This window comes from Lepidothrix coronata, unplaced genomic scaffold, assembly GCF_001604755.1.
Source record: "Lepidothrix coronata isolate B3197 unplaced genomic scaffold, Lepidothrix_coronata-1.0 Scaffold5, whole genome shotgun sequence".
In the NCBI taxonomy this organism is placed as follows: Eukaryota; Metazoa; Chordata; class Aves; order Passeriformes; family Pipridae; genus Lepidothrix; species Lepidothrix coronata.
The window spans coordinates 10,156,639-10,181,425 of record NW_016690185.1 but is presented as its reverse complement, the minus strand read 5'-3'; the positions used below and the strand labels follow the sequence as shown (position 1 = coordinate 10,181,425).

Sequence of the window (24,787 nt, the reverse complement as noted above, 5' to 3'; positions counted from 1 at the left end):
AGCATTATGGAAAATAAAATGCAAATTGCTGTAAAAACAATGGAGTCGAGCTGACCTCCCAGTGGTACCAACTGTTACTGGAGGATGAACGAGCGTCTGTTCGGGCTCAAACTCCCTTTGTTGAGGAAGCTGCCATAACCCTTAATGCCCTGTTTACCAGCATCTCTGGTTTTGGTGCTGGTTGCCACAGAACATGATGTGATATTTAGCAGTCGTTTCTCTTGCTAGGTACTGTGTATGTGTGCTCTTTAACAAATCCTTGAACTGGGCACAGGCAGATGGTATCCTATGATGATGCGTTGTGCAGGACCAATATAGTATTCCAGGACTTTAGATTGGAGGGTGTATAAGGACCAGTAAAGTATTCCAGGAATTTATTCTGGAGAGTTTACATGAGAACTTGTGCCTCTGACAAGGGATTGAGGGACACAAAATTAATTGTTTTGTTTTGCTTTTTGGAAGGACAGAATTTCCTCTCAAAGGAAAGAAGTTATGCCACACAATTCATTTCTTCCTGCTGTATCCAGAATGTGAAAGCATGGATCAGTATTCAGCAGAAGGGTTTGAGCATGGGCCATGGGCCTTTGGGGTAAACCATTTAGCTGCAGTGAATGTTGGGAGGCTCACTCGTGGTCTCAAGAAAAAGTATCCATAATAGGAGAGTCATGTCCAATTTAACTATGTTTTATGTTGTTTTGTATGTTTTTTTTCCTATGAGTTTTCTAATGCAACTTTGCCTTTTGAGATCCCACTGCATTTTGATACATTTAATTAACTGGTTAAGATATGCTTTCTTTAGTTCAGTGATAAAACTTTTGCTGTTACAGTGTACCTGCCTATTCACCATTTTCATTACATTTGAAGATTTTTTTCTGTTGGTTTGCATATATTTTATGACTCGTGAAAGTTAAGAGGAGCTGAGTACACTCTGAGTGTTAGAGAAGCTTTGTTATTTTGCTTTCTTTCTTTTGTGGGGTCTAGAGAAAGTTCAGAGAAAGTGCCTTGTTGGCATCACCAGGGTTTCAGCTATAGAACTGTGATAGTGAGTTTCAATCTGCTTTTTGGTTTTGGTCAACTGTCAAGTTTGATGCTTTTTGGTTTAGAACTGAAATAAGTCAGTCAGGCCTGCTTGCCCTAAGGAGGAGTCGAAGCTATGATGTATGGAGGCTGTGGGGGCAGAGAAGGCCTATGGCTCTGGTTTTGCTCTAATTTGCACAGCAAACAGGACTGTTTATGCCAAACCTTCTTTCTTCAGCCAGTAAAATCCCGCTCAAGTATACATCATCTTACCTTTATCTTGATTACTGACAATGGCCAAGCAGCATATAAGTTTTTTTTTTTAGTTGTGCTCAAGACTTGCACAGAAACTTCCCTTGCCTCATTTGTCTCATATTGGTTACTTTTATTTATAGAAAAGGTGTTTTTGAAAGCAAGCGACAGAATAGGGAGGCATTAGGTATACTTCTGCAGTGACTTGTCTATTTTACCTGCACTTTCACCTCATCAGATTTATGTTCTGTGATAGAAGTCCTGGTTTTCCAAACATTTTTTTCAAAGATGTATGAAAAGCTGCCTTGAAGTGGTCTATCAGACTTCTCATAAATGACTTGACTCTGTATCACACACTACTGATTCAGACATGGTTATAAAGAATATTCATCAATGAAAAATACAGTATTTATAACTTGTTTGTTTCACATAGGGTATTTTTTTCCTTGTTTTTTCTTTTTACTCTGTATTCACCTTTGATGCTATCTATGTCATTTAACCCCAAATGAACCATTCTTCCTCTCTCCTGCCTCAATTTATCAGCTTCATGGATAAATATGGCAGTTTCCCCTAGGTGCCCGGTCATCTTAGGTTTCAGCAACATGAAATACTGTAATCCTCCTGGTCTTAATTTAATTCTGCCCCAGTTAACTAAGTCCTCTGGTCTGCATAGCTACCAGTCATTTAGTTTACAGGGCAGCCTTTGGGGCTGTCATCCCCATAGGTCTTCCCTGGGTCCAGTGGCTGCTGGAGCATGAGTTGCTGGGGGCTGCACAGCTACCTGTGGCCCCAGTGCTGCTGGGCGCAGCTTCTCAGTGACCACCTGGTGTTCCAGGTGCTGCCTTCTCCTCCCGCCGTTTTGTACTTTACAGGTAGAGCAGCTACAGTGGAAATTTGGTCCCTCTGTGTAGTCCTGGTAGTACAGCCAGCCAGAGACTTAAACCCGCATGTAAATGACACCTGAAATTAAGGTGATGTTTATAAAAACATATACTATTACAACTTCCTTCTGTCCTGTGACTCGTGTCTGTTATTGCCTGCATTCAGGTTGTCTTCTCCTCAGTGGTGTGATGTGTGGAAGGTAGCCTAATACCCCAGCCCCTAGTTTCCTCAAATAGCTGCAGGACTTAATGTATTACAGAAAAGTAAGAGCAGCTGGTGTTCTTGGCTGCTTTTAGAAAAAGGTAAAATTATCTGCTGAGAAGTGTTTGAGGAGCTCTCTGGTGGGGCATTGGTCTTCAGTAGTGGGGATTTTTGCAATTTTTTTCCTTCATTGTCTTCTAATCAGATATTTTTTGCTGCAGGTTGAATACTGTAGTTCAATGTGCACTGCTGAAGGTGATATAGATCTTTAATCACTGTCTGGAATTTGTTTTTCTGTGACCTATGCAATTGGTTGATTGGCTGATTTTTTTTTTTTTAAATCAACAACACTGCGTTAAAGAATTATAGCTTTCTGAAAAGCTTCTTTATTATTTTTGTTAAAACATACTTTTTTTTGTATGTTTGACACATGTTAGATTAGGTTTAAAATAAGGGGCTTTAAAATATTCAGAGAAAGCGAGTGTTGTTTTTTTTTTGTGTAGTGGAATGACCAGGGACACAGTAGTATGAATTTTGCTAGTTTGCCTCAGGTAGCTTTTATTATAATAAATAAATTAGAATTGCCACCTCTAAAGGGCCAGATGGCTGTCAATTAGATTATTTCATGTGAGCCCTTGATTTCTTCAGTAGGAGGATCAGTGCATCGCAACAGAAATTTGAGCTGCTCCAAAGTGAAGAAGTTTGAGTAACAGCAGTGCATGTAACCAAGACATTTAAAGTAATCACGGATGTTTCTGTACTGCAGTGCAGCAGGCAGGATAAAACTTGGCTTGCCACATTTATTCATGATCTTCAGTGTATGTTTGCATCGGAAAAGCTGTGTGGCTTTTCCTTCTAATAAATGAATGCATAGTTCATTGGAAAGTAGAATCGTATTCTGGTTTGCTGTGCATGTAGATCAGCAAGTTGAAGCAAGTTTTATTAATTTCCTACCTAAATGTTTGACTGCTTACTTCTTCTTAAAAATCAATCAAACAAAAGAAATTGCTATTTTGCTTTCTTGTGTACTAAGAAGATAGGACTATCTAGGCATATTATTTAGGCTGTGGTTCCAATTCATAATCCGCTTGAAAAAAAATGATTTCTTAGGTTTAAATTGTGTATTTATAAATAAAACTGGAAAAATAATCCCACTTGTTCAGTATTTTGCCCTTTTGTGGGGGAAAAAAATTAAAATTTTATTTATAGCTTCTTACTCTAACTAGATGTCATGCTTTATTATGTTTCTAAGATGTTAATAAGTTATCAAGTGCCAAGAATATATTGAAACATTTGTGTAAAAGAAGAAAATAAACTAAACTAAAAATATTAATAATAAAGAAATTATTTCAGAAATTCTTTTAGATTTTTCTCCATTTGGAAATTGTGTCCTAAATGGTGTAAAAGCATATGCTGTGCGTGCTGAAAAGTGATGACAGCACTGTAAGTAAAGTTTAAACAGTATAGTTATTTCTGATTTTTCCCCTCACAGCTTTTTTTTATTTTTTTGAAAACATCTTTTGGCAGAGAGTGCACATTATTACTGGCATTCAAACTATCCACAGTCAACCCTCTTTTTTTTTTCCCTGTCAAAAAATTACATTTCTCCTCTTACTTAATGAGTAAACCCAAGAATGTTTTGGACCATGTTATTTACAAATTCCCCTTTCCTCGAGGCAGCAGAGATTTAATTCCCATGGCTGCTGGGGGCATCCTTACAGCCCTCCTGCTGCGGGTGAAATTATGATTGCACCTTTGGGGATCAAGTCGTTTAGACAAACTACGGACTTGTGGCCTGCTCACCACGTGTAACTTGCCTTCTTCTCCACTCCCAGTGTCTGAGCAGTGAATCCGATCACAAGCTAATCTGTTTGGTGATGATAATATATGGAGAGGGAGTATGTTTTCAGGAAGGTTTTTTTATTTCAGGTCGGTTTTCTGCATGAGCACGGGAGGGAAGATGAGGAGATAGTGAATGGGGGCCACTGATAGGGCACTGCTGCCGGAGTAACGCATGTGTCACTGCAGCCAAAGTGTTGACATCTTCTGATCTCTGGAGGCATCCTGGCATCCAGCCGAGAGCTCGAGAAGGCAACTAGAGTTGACTGTAATTATTAGCAGTGGAGTGGACTTATTTTAAGGTGTTTACAGTAAGAAAGGGATGGGGATGTGTAAGGTTGAACTGTCCAGGCTAATAAAAATCACCAGTGTGAAAAAAAGGGTTCAGGAAAATTGCTGCAGAAAGGTATGTTATTGCTGTTTAAACAAAAAAGCAAACCCCACCACTTTTCAACCTGGAAAGTTGAGAGAGAAATGCTGATAAGTTTTAAATTTCTATAAGATCATTAAAAATGCACTTAAATTCTACCAGTTAAATAAGATGTTGGCGTTTAGATTCTTCTGGTTCCACTCAGGTTCTAAAAAGATGCACTAAACTTTCATTTCATATTTATTAAATGCTTGATTTCTTTTGTGAGACGAAAGATAGATATTTAAGACTAATTGTTAATTTACATAAGATTTTTTTTTTAAGCTGCATGAACTTTGCTGTTGACTTTACTTAAAATATAGATGATCTAATTTCATTACCTGAAAAAATTTTTAATAAAATCATACTCCTATCAAATTAAACACAACCTTGAAGTCAGAGAGATTTATGTAGGATCGGGATTTTAAATGTCTGAAATGCCAGAATTAAGGAGGTTTTTTCACAGGGTTGTATTTCTTTTAATCAAGTGTTTATAGAGAGTAGTTCTTTGTGAAGCTCAGAGTTATTTTCACAAAACGAAGAGAACTGCCTGGTGGTGACCTCTCCTAAATGAGCAATTCAGGGTTATCAAATCAGACAGCAAGGGACTGGAGGAACCAAGGATCACACAGGGTACAGCCATTACCCATTAGTATAACTCCACATTAATTTTAAATTGAATTTTTAAAACCTAATTGAGCAGCATTTTCAAGCTCTGTTCAGTGTGAGCAGGACATAAATTGAAACAGTATGTACCAGGAACCCTTAATAAGCAGAGAGCACTGCTGCCTTTCTTCCCTCTCCTTTAAAATCAGTAGTAATGCCCTGACATTAAAAAGAAGAATTTAATTAAGAGATCGTGACAGTGCATCTGAACTCTGACTGGCTAATGGCTTACCAGTGTAAGGGATATATGCTGAAATGAATGGAGGATATTTTCTTTAACATTCAGTTTTAGATGAGAACTCTTTTCTGTTTGAACTTTTCATCATTTTAGTGATGGAAAAATATTTTAATGGATAAGCTGTACATGAAGAAAGACTTTGAAAATGTAGTTGTGCAGTTGGATTACCAAGAAACAAATTCTAATACACAGAAATTAGAGCAACTGCTTCAAGCCTTGTAAGATAATGTGGTAGGAAATCACTGATGTAAATAGAAAAGAAAATCCTAGGTGTTGTTGATCTAGAACTGTGAAGCTTGTTACATTTATTTTGATTAATTTCTCTGAAAGTGCATTAATATTTCGTTTTAAGTAAGAACCCAATTCACTTTGTTTCTCAACATGAAGCATGCAGATGAGCTTAAGTAAGCAAGTTCTGAGCTTCAGAGTGTAAATTATTTTGTATAGCAAGCTTGGATGTGCTTCTCTGCTGCAGACTAAGCGCTTGGCATTCCAATTTAAAGAGATTATTGAAAGAGAGTCCTTTATTTTAGAAAACTCTCTAATATTTATTTTTCCCTTCATAGCAGAGCAAGAATGACTGCATTATATAGGTTACTTGTCAAGTCTGAAAATCATCCCTGTGATAAGCAGGCTTGTGTTGGTTATGGGAGGATGGCAGTTGTAGGGAGAAGCAATGAGAGTAGCTTTTGGAAGTGTCTCATGTGCCATTTTTTTTCGGAGATCTGTTTTCATTCTTGGTATCTCATTGTTCTTTCTGTCCCAGCCCTGCAAACAGAGCTTATCCCTGGGGAGTCACTCCCTGTTCCTCAGGGGAAACTAGATGGTGTCTTCTTGAAGTGAGAAAGTCACACCAATAAACCTGATGTTGTTAAAGGTGATGGCATGGTCTTTGTAGTGGAATAAGAGTGACTGAAATCTGCCTGGTTGGTATAAATGAAATTCATCTGTTTAAACATTTTAATAGTTAAAATGAATGCTTGTTTTGGTGAGTTTGAAGTGGTACTGAAACCCTGGCTAATTATCACAAAACTCTTTAGAAAGACTAACCTAAGATGCTAAAATGACAAAGGGTAGTTGTAGAATGGAGAGTTTGTCTCTACTGTGACAGGAGGCTGGCTGATATACACATACAGCATTAACTCATTTCCTTTTTCTCCTCTTTGTGTTTTGCCCCAGGCTTTCAGGTTATTAAATTCTGTGGCTCGGCAGTAGCACTTCTGGTGTTAGAAAGCTTGGAGTTTAAGACCTCGATGAAGTTTCTCATTCCAGGGGTTGATTAGAGCTAAAAATGTCCACAGAGGTCACATTTTGCTGTGTATCGAGGAGAATGGATGGTTATAAGCAAATGCTGGCAGCTTTCTAGGGACTGAGCAATGCTGGGTGATCAGAAACTATCCTGGTCAGGGAATAACATGCAATTGATCCTTGGGAGAGAGCAGTGACATCACTTGTTCATTTGGTGCGTGTTTCTGGGGTTGTTTTTAATGACTTTTGGTGGAGGGTCTGTTTTTCTATTGAAATCAAAATTGAACATTTAATGTGAATGATTACAAGAAAAAAGGATCCCACAAGAGCTCAGACTATTTCTACCTTACTGACCTTTCACCCTACCCCACAGCTCCACACAGATTAAATTTTTCAGTGATTTGTGGTAGCTATGATTTTTTAAGAACTCTTTAAGCTCCTTCCTTTAAATGAGATCTGTGTTATTCCTCTTTTAGCTTCCTGCCCTCCACCTTCTATTTCAGCTAGCTTTAGATGGATAGGTGGTGCTTAGTATAACAAAGGTAAAATTTTAGAAGGTATTGAACTTGGACAGATAAAAAGTAGCATTAAAAAGGAAACATTGGTTGGTTGCTGGAAAAGCTGTTGAAAACCTGTGAAATCCCTCAATGCCAGATTTGTTTAAATACTTCTTACAATATACCCAGTGTATCTGTTATATATCTCCTTAAAGTTGAATGAATTTTCTTAAAAGTACAACTGCTACTGCTGGGCTCCCCAGGATGATTCCAGCTATGAGGCAGTGGCAGTTGAGTATGTTGTGGTCATGTTTTGTGCCAGTGCAAGATCCTGGCGGTGCTTTTCACCCTCAAACTTTATTCTGAAACGCGTTTGAGTACTGCTTGTTTCTTGATGGGACCGCAGTACCGAGCTTTTCTACCATGGAAATGCAGCATGGGCTGAATGCATTTGAGGTTTTGTTTTGTGTGTATTCTTTGTACGATGATAATGAAATGTCTTTTATATCCTTGTAACTCTGCCTTGGTTACTCTTATTTTCAGAGAAGAAACGGGGAAGATATTCCAGTTGCTCAGACTAAAAATATCAATCATAGAAGATTTGCTGCTACCTTTAAGTTACAAGAGGTGACAAAAACTGACCAGGATTTATATCGCTGTGTAACTCAGTCAGAGAGAGGTTCTGGAGTGTCAAATTTTGCTCAACTTATTGTTCGAGGTAACGTTTTAATTGCTTTCATTTTATCCAGTTAAATGCTCCTAATACCAGTGCTTTCTACTTACACATTTTAATTAGCCTGCATATGCCTTGATCTGAAACGATCATACAAAGGTAGCCCTGTGAAATTGTCATAAAATGAAAGAGTGGTTTGCAAAGCTTCTTACAATTGCTTTCTACAGAATACATCTGTGTAAAACCCTGTTCCTGCATAACATTAAGTGTAATGTTCCTGCCTGGTTTTCTGTGGATGCTATTTTTTGAGCTTAAGGTGCAAACTGCTTAACTTCTAATAAATAATTTTACAGGTATGAGATTCCACTATACTTAGTTGCCATTCCCTTTTAAAATCTGTTGCTTTGGGCAGACCAGTAGTGTAGATCAAATAATTAATTTTTCTGTTATCTGGGAGACAGGTGTATAGAAAGAGTTGTGAAGTTTCACCTACTGGCAGACTGGGAGCATTGTGGAGATGTTCTGTGATGATTTCCGGTACAGAAGTAGGAGGAATAAAAAGTAAAAAACTTGCTTTTTCCACTTGTAATACTGTTTTTTTAGTTGTAATTCATTCGGAAGCAACCATACATTGTGTATGGTGCTATTTGGGTTAGTGATTTTTGTATTTATGCATTTTGTGTTCTGGAAGCATGTAATATCAACTGGCAAAGGATATGGTTGAGCACAGGAGTTCAGTTTTAATTTCCAAATGTGTGTGCTGTATGAACTAAGATAAGCTATTGAACCTCTCCTTACCTAATTGTGTCACCTGCAAAATTGCCCATTTCATTCTTAGTTGTGATGAGGCTTAATGTTTTTTAAGTGGGAAAAAGAAGTGGTGTACAAAATCTGCCTGTGGTGCTGCTGGCTAGTGGAGGAGCTGTTTTGGCCCAGTAAGTGCAGGGGTCAGACACACAATTGGGCTCCTGCTTGATTCATTTGAGGAGTGGCTGAGGACGCTTGGTCTGTTTAGCCTGGAGGAGACTGAGGGGAGATCTCAACACAGTCTACAACTTCATCATGAGAGGAAGAGGAGGGGCAGGCACTGATCTCTTCTCTATGGTGACCAGTGACAGTACCCAAGGGAATGGCTTGAAGTTGTGTCAGGGGAGGTTTAGGTTGGATGTTTGAAAAAGATTCTTCATCCAGAAGATGGCTGGGCACTGGAACAGGCTCCCCAGGGAACTTGTCACAGCACCAAATTGGCCAGAGTTCAGAAATTGTTTGGATGATACTCTCAGGTACATGATGTGTGGCATCTTGGGGATGGTCCTGTGCAGGGCTAAGGATTGGACATTGGTCCTTGTGGGTCTCTTCCAACTCAGCATATTCTGTGACTTTGTGATTCTGTGATTTGTTGGTCAAGCAATGGGCTGTTTGGTCAGTTCAGCATCTTGGAGTCAGACACTGCATCTGGAGCTGGAACAGAGAAAGCAAGTTTGTCCTCAGCTTATAGAAATAAAAGTAATGTAGAAGATGCTCCAACATATTTGGTATCTGGCATTTGCTGGCAGAGATCTTTTCCTTTGGAGATCAGTTGATTGAGGTCAACTAGGTTTTATACCTTCTATATAACATCAATAAACACAGGCTTTGCTGACCATACAAAGATTTAGACAATATAAGAGCTTCTTTTATTCTCTTAGATATACCAATTTTCTAGTAAAGTGCAGGATGGTCTTCGTCCTAATAAAATGAAATAAGTCCCGTTGCAACATGAAAACAGACTTTTGTTCTTAGAAACACAAGGCAAATCAATGTATTTATCCAATAAATGAAGTTTTCTGTTTTTTCTGGAATAATAGAGCAATGGTGTTTAGAACACTATTTCTCTCAAAAAAAAAATGAGGTAAGAATATAAATTTTCATAGTACCCTCATTTTAAATGCATCATATTGTCATGCTGGAAAACATAGGTAATTCCAGAGATAATACTATATTTATGGCTTAAAACATAAATATTATATCTATATCTATATATAACAGCTATATAGGTTTGTATTTTACAGGTAATTTTACTTTTTGTGTGCTTTTTGGTTTGGAAGTCCAAGAATTTTAAATATATATATATATATATAAACTAAAATATTAACCTTCCAAAAATATTTTCATCTGTTTGACAACATGGTAGAGAACAAAGATATGCATCTTATACTAGGATTTATTGCTTGCTCTTGTATTTGAAAAGCAATATACAGTAATACATTTTCTTGTTTGTCTGGATAACCACTAAATAAATCTTGTTAGCCAAAAAAGCATACCCATACCCTTAGGGATCAGCTACCCTGGTGTTAAAACTGTACTGAAAATTAACCATAATGACAGGTCCTATATCTCAGTGGCACTTTAAAGCTGACATCCTGCTACATGGATACAAAAGATGATAATTTTAAAGGAAATTTTTGGGCCACTGATATGAATTGCCTTTAATAAGAGCTGGCATAGTATTGCCCATTGTCAAAGATGACCCAGGGGGAAGAGTTTATTAGTGCATTTCCTTCTAAACTGGAAGTGACAGAGCATGCTTGGGGGCCTTTTGTTGCTGTTTGTAACAAATGAAAATTTTGCTGCAGAATTCTCATGCTGAAGAGTATTGATCTGTGTGTTCTCACAGCCAGAGGAGGGGAAAAAAACCACAAAACACAAATTACTTTGTCATGGCTTTAGTATTGCTTCCAGATAATTTTGAGTAACGATAAGGTCTTCGGTTTGTGGAAGCCAAACTTTATTGACAACGCTGGTTACTAGAGGGCAAGGGATGAGGAACAGGAGTTGTTGCCCGGTAAATCAAAACCTTGGTGTTTAGATGCGTAGCCAAGATGCTTACATATCCCACATCTATACAGACGTATATAGATGTAGAGGCATCTGATACTTTCCTAATCAGCAGACTAGAAGTTAGTCTTGGTAATGAAAATTTCCAGTTATAATGTACATTATGTTGAAACATCACTATTTCATTTTGAGCTTTAACAGAAGAATTGCTTCTAGTGGAGTTCTAAACTCTGTTACAAATGTAGTTACCTGGGAGGGATGGTATACATTTAAAGACCCTGAAAGGCATAACTCAATTACTCTGATTAGTTTTTTAAAGAAGAATTGAGCTAGGATAGGATTTGTAATTCAATTATGAGATTTTTACCAAAAGTAGTTCCATCAATGATTTAATGTCTCACCTTTGCTTAGATCTGGTCTTCAACTCCAAGCTCAATGGCTGCATTGTATTGATTTTTTTTTACATGGTTTCTATGGCATTGCTGTCATTCTGGGAGACATGAAGAAGGAGTTCTCCCTTTCCCCTTTCTTTTACAGGAAATTTGGTGCTGTTATTACTTTTATTTGACTTTACCCTCCTGAATAGGTCCATCTGATTAATTGTCTATTTATATTTTCCCTTGTTGGCTGAGAAATTGGCAATTTCTGTGAAGGGATTTTGTTGTAGTCTTTAGGGTTGAATGCACTGGAACTCGAAGGAGGGACTGGGAGGGAGGAACAGTATCTGTGATAGGTAAGTAAGAGTGAACAGGAAGACACTGACAGTTTCTTTCTTTTTGCTTATTTCTTACTTGGTTTTGAGAACAAGTATATCATGGTCTCAAAGTCTTTCTGCTCACTTTGCTACTTAAGGTGGACTTGTAGAAATTATGTTTCCAAAGAGGTCATCTGTGCCCCGCTCATGTGTATACTTGATGTATAAAATTGTGTAGACTTTCCAAGTTACGGTATCAAATGTCCTGATCTTCAATCAGTTGAGAACTTTGCCCCATAATCAGCACTTGTACAGTTTCATTGTTCAAATCTCTTAAAAATGTAGTGGAATATTTCTCTGTAGTTGGCAGTATGTGCCAGAAAAGTTATCCTATGCATCAAGAAACCAGGCAGTGTCCAGCAGCTGTGATCAACTTCTTAGTTGATGTGACATGTTAAAAGTGGCTCTCAGATGGAGATGCAACTGATGTTGCATTCTTATGTGGTTAGTTAGCAAAACTTTGTAAAATAATCCAAATTCAGTTTGTCTCCATTTGGAATGCCTTACTCTTGGGCAGTCCTGCAGGGATGATGAACAAATTAACCATTTTCTTTGGCTGAAGGATACAGATGATGTCTCTTTTTTTTTTTTTTTTCATGGAATAGCAATTTGTTTCTCTGATTGTCCAAAAAAAAAAAAAAAGGCAAGCCACCCTCTTAAATATGAATTACACTTTATGTGCAGTGTTTGTATGCTTCCCAAGTTTGTTTTCCTTTAAATGCTACACATTGTTAGCAAACTAATTGTATGAGACTTGATATTATGATATTAAATGCTACGAAATAAGCAGGAAATGTGATGCATTTTATTTTACATAGTGGATCTTACATAGATGAGTTGGAAAAAAATATTTGTTAGTGTTAAAGACAAGATAGAAAAATAAAGGGAAAAAAGCTCAAAATGTATGAATAAATGCAATATTTGTTAATAATCTGTAAATAATTCTATCATATATTTGATTCTACTGATAAGTTTATAAGTTTTATCTGAGTCATAAATTGGTATTTTTTATGTTTTTGCTAGGTGAATTTTTTTCTTTTTAACATTTCTTTGTCCAACCCAAATAGGTCTTCTGTGATGGTGTTAAGCAGGGGAGGTCTACACCTTATAGTTCCAATATGGAATTGTCTTCATGTGCCTGGTAAATCCAGTTTAACAACAGAAAAGAAAGGCAGTTTTCCTCTACTGTCTTCTGACTGTTCTTCCGGTAATCATAGGTTCTGGTGAACTGACCTATTTGTAGGAGTTTATGAATATGATTGTTTCTTCTATTTGATTTGATATGGCAAGCAACCATCAGGTTCAAGTTTTGGTGGAGTTTGTGATTATGTTCTTCTTTGTTTGCCTTACTGGACCTAGTTTGTCATCAAGAGCAGTTCTTGTTATGCAAACCTGGCAGTGATTTTTCTGCCTTTTTCTTCTGAAATCCTTTTAGGGATTTTGTATAGGAAAGCCAGCAATTTGGCTGGTTCCCCGTGATGCTGGGGACACCGGGAAGATGGACTTTGCCCCTGGCAAGTACTTCTCATGGGAGCATTATTTTTTTCTCTTACAAGAAAACTCTGAAGTATTTCCATCTGAGAAAGCTGTGGACCAACATTCACTTTCCAAATTTCACTAGTACTTGTTTTGTCTGGAAAAAAAAGTGAAATCTCTAGACTTGCTTCAGATGTGTGTCCTCAATTTTGTAACTTGGTTTACTTGTTCAGTATAATAAGACTTAAAAATATGCCAAGGAGAGTCCTAGAAGGCAAGTAAAAAATAAACTGATCAGGTAGGCTGAATATATTCCCTGCTTGCAAATAAACTTAAATACTTTTATACCATTTCTGAAAAATGCCCCATATTTCTGACCTCTATTATTAAGTTCTCTGATGAATTGATTTTTAAAAATTATCATTATTATTTAATTATTGTTATTTTACCTCTGATCATATAACCCACTATCATAAATGTTATGTAATTCAGGTTATTATATACTTTGTAATGTGTTCAGAAATTCAGTCTCCAGGGTACAGTGGTAATACATAATAAAACTTTGGACCGTATCTTTGAAGAGTCTTGAGCTGGGTCTTAAGGTGTGTGTTTTTCTGAACTCACTGAATTTCAGAGCAGAGGGGAAACTGGGGAGAGAGATTGCACAGTGCAAGTTGTTGAAATCTGTGGTCTTTACATCATTACCTTGTCTAAGTTTCCCTTTGAATCATCACCAGACTTCAATAGAGGTATGGAAACATTTTATATGTGAGTCAGAAGACACATGTGGCTGCTGTGCTTGGTTCATAAGGTGCCTTCCTGGAGTATAGATATTGATACTGTTACTCTTTTGGACCCTCAGCTCACCTTCAAAAGTATTTTATATTCTAAGTTTTCTCATTAGTTGTAGCTTTATTTTCTTATGATTGTATCTGTGTAGGAAGAGCAGAGGACAATGTCTTAATTACTTTGCAGCAGTTGGAAAAATAATGAAAATATTTTGTGCGGTTTTTCTAAACCTTGCTGATAAAACACATTATATTTGGGGTGTATATTTAGCTATAAGCATCATTCAGAGAGTCCAGGATCCAATTAGCTTGATCTTTTTTTGTAGCATTCTCTGGTTTTAATTTCTCTACTATATTAAGATCTTATCCTCTTTAAGCAGGTTTAACAACGGAATCTTCCTACTTTCAATCTTCTGTTTCTTACGGCAGGTAAAGAGGGGCTGTCACCCTGAAGTCAAACCCTGCCTCCTTACATAACAATAAACGTAACAGAATAAAACAAGAATATAGGAAAATACCTCAGAAAGTCTTTATGTTCATAATGAATAAATCAAGCCAAATAGGAGTCTCAATTTCTTCATGCATCTACATATCAGAAAGAACAGCAACTTGACTTTCTGCTCACGCAACACTTTCTGCTCTTCTTCACTCAGCGTGAAAGTAACTCTGCTCATCGCCTTTGCTCAGGCAACATTTGTCTCTGGTTTATGTAATTAATGGGTACATTGCTCATTTTCTTTAGGAAGCGTAGAAAAGTTGTTTTGGCTGGAGAAGCAGGAGAAAACAGTTTTTTTCGAAGAAGCCAAAGAGACTTAGATTTACAGAAGGTAACAGAAATGCAGAGGATTTTGAATAAGATCAATTCCATTATTCAGTGTTGAGCAATCTTGACTGCGCAGGTTTACATTTGAAATGTCAGTGACAGAATGGCTGAGATTGAAAGGCGCTTCTGGAGGTCTTCTGGTACCAAACATCCCTGCTCAAGGAGAACCACCTAGGACTATTTGCCCAGGATCACATCCAGATGGCTTCTGAATATCCTCAAGGATGGAGACCGTGCAGCCTCCCCAGACAACCTGTGCCACTTCTTGGGCACCTTCACAGTAAAACTAGTGTTTCCTGATGTTCAGAGGGACTCTCCTGTATTTCAGTTTGTGCCCATTGCTTCCTATCCTGTGACTGGGCACCACTGAAAAGGGCCTGGCTCCATCCTCTCCACCCTCCCTTCAGGTGTTTTTACACATTAGTAAGATCCCCTGAGCCTTCTCATCTCCAGGCTGACCAGTCCCAGATCCCTCAGCTTTTTCTCACATGAGGGATGCTCCAGTCCCTTTATCATCTTTAGATGTCCCTTCATTGGACTCTCTCCAGTGGAATTTCCATTTCTCCCTCATACTGAGGAACTTAGCACTGGATGTAGCACTCCAGGTGCTGGGTAGAAGGATGACCTCCTTCAAGCTGCTGGCAAAACTTTGTCTAATGCAGCCCAGGATACCACTGGCCTTTTCTTTGTCACCGGATTACATTGCTTGCTCGTGATCAGCATGCTGTCCTCCAGGACCCTCGGGTCTTTTTCTGCCAAGCTGTTTTCCAGATGTGTGGCCCCCAAAATATAGTGATGCCTGAGCTTGTTCCTCCCCAAGTACAGGACTTTGCACTTATCCTTGCTGAATTTTGAGGCTCTTGTCAGCCCATGTCTCAAGACGGTTGAGATCCCTCTGGATGGCAGCATGACCTTCTGGCATTATCAGCCACTCCTCCCAGTTAGTGTCATCAGCAAACTTGCTGAGGGTGATGCCCCATCATCCAGATATTAATGGACTTGTTAAACATGAAATGTTTCAATGCTTTGTAGCAGTCAGTTTGACTGTTTACTTTTTTCCAGGGAGGAACAAGGTTCTTTAATTTCAAAGTGTTTCCATGTGTATGTGATTTTTTTAAATTGTATTCGTGCTATCAGTAGAAGTAAAACCTTGCATTTTGGACAAAGATTAATCTCGTTTGGTGTGATGACTCTTGCTTAGCCAATTGCTTCAGTGCAGTGTTGTCTTAGTTTGAGTGGAGAGTGGTTTTATCTCCTTATGATCCTCTTGAAGGCTTTCTAATGTGAACTGTTGCTTTACTGTAGTTCTGATGTGTTCTTCAGGAAGATCTAAAATGTTTAAGGTAAAGCACGTTTTGCTTTTATTTCATAAGACATGAGTTTTGTACTACTTGATACAGACTAAATTAATATTCTCATTAGACAAAATATAGCAATTTCAGTGCTGATATGCATATTCTTAGTATATTATCTGAACTTTAAGGTGATTGATCTGGATCAGAGCAAAAGCCAAAGTCCTGTAGCTCCATGTCCTGCCCCAATAGCTAGTGTTTGGAGTAGAGTATCAGAGAAAAGTAGATGTAGAGGCATTCTTTTTTGACATGGAATTTTACCTTCCCAAGAGTCTGTGGTTGAGATATCTTTTATGTAAGGCCCTCTTGGCCTGGACATTAGCGTTGGGCCTTAGTTTCTCATTCATAAGCATGCAGAAACCAAAACAGATTCATGATTAACTATTTGACTTATTTGGTGCAAGGGACGTTGTCTATTTATGGATTTCATTGCCTGATATATACTTTTTCCTGACATCTGTGATGGATGTTGATGCTGTTTGGCCCTTTGATTCATGAGTCTAAGCAGCTAGCAGTTCCTATTGTGTTTTCTGCAAGGCTAGCTGTATGAGAACACATGGGATAACAAACTCTCTGGAAGTCCTCTCTCCTGTTCTCATTTCTCAGTGACAAGAAGCATAATGAGGACTCTTTTCACAGGCTCTAGGTGGAAACCAGCACAACAAAGGAAAAAAAAGAGGAGGAAGGCTGGGGATGCTGATAATTAGCCAGATCAATGTTAGTTTGCATGGATATTTTTGTTTCTTTCTGTGAACTGCTTTTTCTAAATATGTTGATACGTTTCTATGCATCTGATCATGTCTAGAACTACAGATAGTTTTTCTTGTGTCTTTCCTAATTATTAGGTGTGACACTATTTTGTGTCCAGGAATGAACTTATAGCAGGCCCGACTGTTTTTCTGATGATCATATTCGACCATGTTGCATAAATATTCAGACAGGAATGTGCTTTCAACATAAATCTTCAGAAAAGGGCCTTTCCCCACTTGCCAGGCAGTGGACTACTACATGTCCTTGTCAGGTCTTGTGGAGACCTTGCCATCTCTTGGCAGTCAAGTAAATACAGCTGTAGGGAACCTTATAATGGGAAGTAGTGACCTGTGATGAACTTGGCCTAACAGCTCATGTTTGCAGAGGAGTTAGCTCTATGCCATCAGGCTTAGTGCTGGCTTTAGGTAGTGTTCCTCAGGGGTTTTCTGCCTTCAGCAGACCAAGTATTATCAGCCTCCTTACAGGCAACATCACCTGCTCTGCCTAATCCAGCAAAGCCAAGATATGATGCAGCTTCACTCAACCTGGCTCGAAATCATGTTGCCGGTGATACCACAGATGTGGTGTCAGTGATTGATTGTGTGAGCAAGGTCTCACTGCTTAGGTGCTGTCCTATAACTCTGTCATTTTCTCATGTGCCATCTTATTGTGAAAGTACTTCGGTGAATCCAAACAGCAAATAAAGCATTTGGGAAATTACAATGTAATCACTTTGAATAGCAGGATCCCTGTTGGCCTTTAGGCTTGATGGGAGACAGTGCAAAAGAAAAAAAGAGATGAGGAAAAAGCTTTTGGCAGGTGTCACTTCAGGGAGGAAATAAGGGGGTTCTTTGTTCCTTATATCTGCATTTTATCCAAGTACAGTGACATGAACATCATTTGCAGTAATACAATTTTTCTCATCTTAATTAGAGATGTCTCCAGACTGCCCTACCACATCAGTGCTGTATTTCACTTGGATAATTTCCCTTCCAGTATCTGGTCTGTCTCTGCATTTATTTAAATCAAATATTCCGTTTGAATACTGCAGCTCAGGATGGTCTCTCTCAGTTTAAATGCCACCGACATTAGTGGGGCAGTTTAAATATTTACTTAAGAGTAGACAAAGTTCCCTTACCTGCCATTATTTTCCAGTTTGGGGGAGGGGAAAATCCCTCTAGGTTTGACATCGCTGTGTATTGTGCAGAGTTGTTAAAAAGGGTGCCGATGAGTGGATGCATGGTAATGATGAAAAGGAGTGCATTTGGAATTCAACATAGATGGCAGAAAATGCAGGATGTCAGAGAAGCCATATATTAAAGGGAATTTGAATTGGAAACTGAATCCCAACCTGCCAGTGGGGGCATTTTGATCATTTTGATTTATTAAACTTTTATAACAGCATTCAGATGAAGCTGAATTAAAACGCTTAGTCTTGGGTGGTTTATGGTACACAAGTCATCATGCTAGTGAAGTCTCGCCATGATCAATGTAGAGTTAATTTAAGCTGCTCTTTGAATGCAGGTGCATCTATGTGCTTTAGTATGTATTTAAAAATCTAACAATGTTCTAATACTGAATCACTTAACAAAAATACAAAATGAAGCCACCCCAACATTCATTTTCAGCTGCATTTTAGTGAATCTTGCTATTAAATTGTAAATGAACTGCAGGAAAACAAACTGCGTATATATCACTATATCAATTTTATATATTGATAAATATACATGCATTATAAATAGCTAGCTGTGGAAATGTAACAATATTTCCTTGGAAATGGGTCATATTCCTAAATGCATAGATGTTTGCATTGTAGCACTGTTCTGACCATGTCCCAGCGTCAGCAACTGTATGCAGTCTTACTGAGCACCGTCTCTGCAATAAAAAGAAATCAATTACTATTAGAGTGACACTGCAGGTTAAAGGCATTACAAGTTCACACTCAGTTTTGCAGCAAGGAGATGATACTTCGCTTCAAATGGGGAATGGTGCAAAAGATGGATGAGACAGAGTTCAGGGAGCAGTAATGTGAAGGTCCGGCACTATCATTCCAAGCTGTCTCAGAGACATGATGGATGGTTTGGCGGCAAGAAGCAATAATACCACATGATGAGAGATTCATGTCTAGATCTTGAGCCCACTGCATGCTGTCTACCTGTTGGTGTTCTAGTGGCATAATGATTCCTGATGTGTTATGAAGAACTAAATTACTGTACTTAAGCAACTAAACTGATATGTTGAATTTAGTAACTTAGGTTTTTTGGTGGCTTCTTGAAAACCAAGTAGCATATCAAACGCTCCTGCACGTGGTAAATTTAATTACCTCATGTTTATCTGTAGTACTTGTTGACAGGATCTTGTAAGCTATGCTAATATGATAGGTAATTTGTTACCTCCAGAAATCACTTTCCATGTGCCTTCTGATCATTATCAGGAAACATGATAAATGATCTAGCCCATGAGGTGTAAATGAAAATCAAATGGATAATTGGATTCTATGTCTAAATTGTGGCTGGAAAAGTTGTTGCAATTATAATGGAATTTATCTCATAAAAATAAGATTTGCAATGTACTAATGATCTTAAATCATCATCTTGGTTGAGGATAACTTGAAAGAGATTACAAAAAGTTTACTCAGAATAGTTTGGATAGAAGTTCTTTTTCTTTCCTAAAAAGTTTTAAATATTTGTCTGTTCAATAATTCATATGGCAGGATTATCTTGCAATGTTGACTGCTGGAATATTTGCAGAATTATACAGAACGTGGTAAGAAACTTATCTGCCTCTCCTGAAGAAGAGAGAAGCTTAGCTACATGGAGGAAGATAGATTTCTTCCTGCTGAGATGCAGTGTTGAATTTGGATGTGCTAGTGTGCTAGAAAGCTTGTCATTGAGATTGATATGGAACTGCTAACAGGCATGTCTTGGAGAACGTTTAAGGAGTGTTATAAGGAAAATGAATTTGTTTCTCTCCGCTGTTCCCTAGGTATGTTCATGTTGCTTATGGCAGTCTGTGTCCTACCTCCTTCATGAGGAAGGATAGCAATGTTGTATTAGGACTGATGTTTGAATTTTCATCTCTTCCCTAAATTTTTTGCGATTTTAATTTTATTTCTTTTTAAACTGCTTTGTTTCCAGAACCTCATCTGTAACATTTCATTTAGTTATTCTGTCTGATTTTCTTAGCCATTTAGCTTTTAAAACTTGCAGCATATCTTATACTGCCAAACATTTTGAGTTTACCATCCCAGTTGATGTCTGTATGTGATAACAAGTGCAATTTTTCACTTTCCTGAATTCTTTACTAGTTAATGAAAGAGAAAATTTCAACTGATGAGTTTGGGGACTAAACAGAGACAAAACTCACTGAACAGTGTTAGAAAAAAGTGAGGGCACCTTCTTAGGAATCAAAAATTGCTTAGAATTGACTTATGTTAGAAACCTTGCAGCCTAATAAGAATGGTTAGTAGGTATGGTAGGAAAAAGTCTCTCAACAGTCAACTTACATAAGTTACTTTTTTCCTTCAAGAAAGGAGGATGTAAATACAAAATATCACAGAACCATAGAATCATCAAGGTTGGAAGAGACCTTTAAGATCATCAACTCCAACTGTCAACCCAACACTACCACTGTAACCTCTAAACCACTAAACCACCCAGTGCCAGATCTGGATGCCTCTCAAACATTTCCAGTGATGGTGACTCAACCACCTTCCTGGGCAATCCATTCCAAGGCCTGACCATCCTAACAGAGAAAAAGTTTTTTCTAATATCTAATCTGAATCTTTTCTGTCTCAGCTTAAGGCCGTTTCCTCTTGTCCCCTCACTGCAAGCACGATAGAAGAGACCGGTCCCCACCCCGCTACAAGCTCCTTTCAGGTGGTTGTAGACAGCAATGAGGTTCCCCCTGAGCCTTGTCTTCTCGAGACTAAACAAACCCGTCTCCCTCAGCCATTCCTCATAAGACCTATTTTCTTGACCTTTCATGAGCCCGTTGCCCTTCATTGGACACACTCTGGTATGTTCTTAATCAATATGATCTGAAAGACATAGACATTGTATGGTGTTAGTTCAAGGCTTATAAATCCAGTGTGGAGTTCTAGTATTATTAAGCATGATTGTCCCAATTTGTGTGAATTACTTAATTTGAATAACTAAATATCAGAAAAAATGCTTTGCTCAATTTAGAGTCTTGGTTTGGATTTCCCCCCAAATAAATGGATTATAAATTAACTGAATTTGAACTTTGTTTGAATTTACCAAGCATCTTATAATTTCTGTAACCTACCTAGTTGAATCTTTTATTCAATCTCAGCTTTATTCTTATATTGCTATCCTCATGGTAGCATAAGTTGTGTTTTTTAACAACTGGAGATATAAAGGCTACTGCTTTTGAAGGGAGATAGGAGTAATCTAAATGTTTTTCTTTGACTTAAAAATTGAGACTGTAGACTCATGATTTTTAATGCTTACTTTGAACTTTACTCTGACTTTGAATTGTGTTGACAGCAGTTGGAAATGTCTTGACTAATGATTTATTTTTTGACTTTTCACTTCTCTTGCACTGGATAACTTGCATGTCCTAGAGAAAACAAGATACACTCAGTGTGATCAAGCTTGTGATCTATGGGTTACATCACCAGCAATGGGAATATTTTCCTTTTGTTTTTATTGGAGATAGAAAGGAGCAGCTGTTTGGCAATGTAGGAGGCACAGCTTCATGTTGGCAGCCAGATACTTCCAGTGTACAGTTGCAGGGTAGTTTGTTGTTTTGATTTTCTTTTTTCTTTTTTTTAAATATGTGATGTTGTGGCACAGTTCTTCCTTTGAATGTATGCAGCATAGCACTTGGTCACCTAAGTGCACTGAAGGGGAGAAGAGATCTACTAGTTAGCACAAGTATGGCATGCTGCAATTCTCACTTTTGCCACTGCCTTCTCTCTATATTTTCTTTCTTTCATTTTTTTTTTCTGTTTTACACCTCTGTACTTTGTGCAAAATTATTTAAGTCTGCCATCTTTTATGCCATACCTGTTGGTTGCTACTTTTTTTCAGTGGAGCAGAGAAGATGCTGTCAAGTTGAATGTGACAATAAATGACAATGAGGTAATTGAAAAGTGGTTAAAAAGTTTGTTTTACAAGAAAGAGCAGCTCCTTTTCCAAAAGGTTTCATAAAGGCAATATAACTGGACTCTTCAAGAAAAAGATTGGACTATGCCTACTTTCTGACTGGCTGAAGACATGTTTAAGATGTATTTTGAGTTTAGGCTTACTTCTTTCCTGGTATTTGTCTTTGTTTTACGTGAGAAACTGCCTCCACCTTTTCATTTTTTTTCTTTTTGTTGTTTAAGTTCTTTACGTTCAGCTACTTCCTAGTGCCATTTCAGGAATCTGTTTGACCTTCCTTTTGCATTTTTCATGCAACATGGCTGTCTAAAGAAATGTTTAATGAGTTTTATTTTTCCTGGGAATGCTTTCAGTACTTACTTGACCTCTAAGTATGTGGACTACACAACAGAAAGAATTGTGCCCCAGTGATACTTTTCCCTTCAAATTACTGTCATTACCAGTTGGGTTTTTTTGTTGTTGTTTGGTTGGGTTTTTTTACTTCTAGTTGTTCCAGGAGCAGCTTTAGCCTCTTCTTTGAATAACATTATAAAAGGCTAAAGAAATTATAGAGATAGCACAGGCTGGCTTTTCATTCAGGCCAAATCAAGTAGTGGTTTCAAGAAGTTCACCAGGCAATTTTCTCGAGTTGCAGACAGATGAGAGTGGTTTAATTAATGGCGTTTTTTGTCCAGATTTTGCTACCCTTTATGTAAAAACAAAACAAACCCCAAAGGTAGGACTTTAGTGGTATGTCAATGCTTCCAGGCTGGAACAAAGAATTTGTTAAAAATGTGTCATCAAAAGAGGACGATGTTCTTGCTCTGAAGCAGAATGTTTTGTACAGCTGCTATTGCTTACATTAGAAAAAAGGGAAGGGACAGGAATCAGAATGTGTGCCCCAAACATGTGCAAACTGTCCTTATTAAGGAGGCTGTCCCTTAAGATATTTGCACCATTAGGACTTCTGATAATTAAGATGAACTATATTTCAGTGAGAAGACAACCTTCTGGCCAACTGACTAAGCAGATGCTAAGTGGAAGCAAATGATACGAAGTTGAGCTCTCAGGCAATTAACAGAAATTAATGGACCAGGTAGATACCTACAGTCTGTTTCCTGTGGGTGTTGGTTCCGTGTCCTTGCCCTTCCCACCCTTCCAGCTCAGATGACTTTCAGGTGTTTAGCAACTTAGACTTCCTCATCGAAATTTGCTGGGATTTGTCACCTGCTTAGCAGAGCTCATAGGATTCCTGTGGGAGATTAAAAATTTCACAGGATTCTGGAATTTTAATTGATTGAGAAGGAATAACTGAAGTGATTCTATGATGGCAAGAATCCTGTTTTGACTCACAGCATCAGAGTACAGAGGAGGCCTTCCAGAGGGATTTGCACTGAATAAAGAGTTGAAACTTATCACTCACCATTTGATCTGATTTCAGCCTCATTTCTGAAAAATGCATTTCCATATTGCCATAATTAATGAAGCTTCCTAATGTGTGAAGGAATTTTTTGCCTGATCTGTTTTTGACTGACTCTGTGCCTCATAACAGATTAATACACTAATTATTTATTTGTTTATTTATTTGTTAGACCCTTCATTAAAAATATATATGTAAGCATGCATAATGGCTGTTTATGTTCATCAGTGTCTGATGTTACACCAGATGTACAAAAAGGTCCTACTACTCTTTTCCCTCTCTCAGTCCCAGTGTCTTGCCATTCCTGACTTATGTTACACTAGAACCATGCTGGTCCCTCTCTTCAGTGAGCTTGATGAGTGAGCTAAACAAAATAAAGACACTGTAAAAACAAGTAGGTGTTTTTATGTCTACTGGTTGTAGAGGCACTGATTTGGAAAAGATGGAAAGACCAGGAAGGAGGTAGTAATTCACTCCCCATGATGATGTGATCATCCTGGCTTGGCTTAGTTATAGTGGTAAACTGCATCCTCAGTCTGTTTTGCAGGTGAATTACACTACTTTGCAAAAAAATCTTTGAGCCCACAGGGAAATGTGGTGTGGAATGGTTCCTGAGATAAACATTCCTGTGGTTTGAGACCACCACAAAAATCCAAAATCCAGCTTCCAGGCTTCCCTCACCCCTTTCCATAATTTTATCTCAACACCGAAGAGAAACTTTCAGACAAGAGTCTTCTATAGGGGAAAAGGGGAACTATATATACATTTATTCTGCACAAATAAATACTGTACAAGCTAAAAGCAACTATATATATAACATTATACACTTTTATCAGTCCTTTTAAGCTTTTTCCCTTAATTCAGTCCAGGAAAAGCTCTTCAGGCTGATAGGTAAAGCAGTCTTTCTCTCGTGGGAGCGTTCAGGGAAAAGGGTTCACTCCCCCCACCAACCTCCAGCTGTTTGCTGAAGTCTTTTCTTATTCACAAAGTCCAAGAAGACAGTTCTGAGTCCTTTCTCCTTGGTTCCATGCCATCTCTGCTGTATCATTCTCTCTCTCTTACCTCGGTTCCGTGCTGCTGTAGTTTAGTTCAGCTTACCACAGTACGTGTCTTGGAATCTTCATTGCTCCTCCGAGTTTTCGGCTGTCCTCCGTTTTAAATCATGGCAAGGACATCTTCCGGGCCTCTCTCTGGTTCATCTCTAATTTCGTGTGGGGTTATCTACCTGGCACCGAGCTGCATTCAGCCCGTCCACTTCGGCTCTGCTCCAATGCCAAGCTTCCCCTCCACATTACAGTGAGAGGGAAAAAAGAAGCCCCCTCTGCAACCTAGCTGCAAAGGCAGGGGAGAGAGGGCTTGGCTGCAAGGCCTACCTCTCTCTCTCCCGCTTACCAGCTGTTTGTGAGTTTCTTCCCTCACAAACACACACTCACTCCAATGCTGCCTCCAACCCTGGCTTGGCCAGAGCTGGGGGCTGCAGGGTCCCCTTTCCCCCCGGAGGCAAAAGAAGGGGACCTTGCCACCCCTGGCCTTTTCACAGCATCCCCCCCACAGGAGCAGACAGACAGACCGATTGCCAA

General features: G+C 38.4%; 1 protein-coding gene across 5 annotated transcripts in view; it reads left to right on the top strand.

Moving 5' to 3' along the window:
• The window catches only part of PTPRK (protein tyrosine phosphatase, receptor type K), a 397,810-nt gene that overhangs the window by 184,993 nt on the left and 188,030 nt on the right, over positions 1–24,787 (top strand). For all 5 annotated transcript variants that reach the window (XM_017829151.1, XM_017829141.1, XM_017829132.1 and 2 more), the window contains one exon: positions 7,793–7,967. In XM_017829151.1, the coding sequence (XP_017684640.1) occupies positions 7,793–7,967 (175 nt within the window). The remainder of the gene's footprint in view (positions 1–7,792; positions 7,968–24,787) is intronic.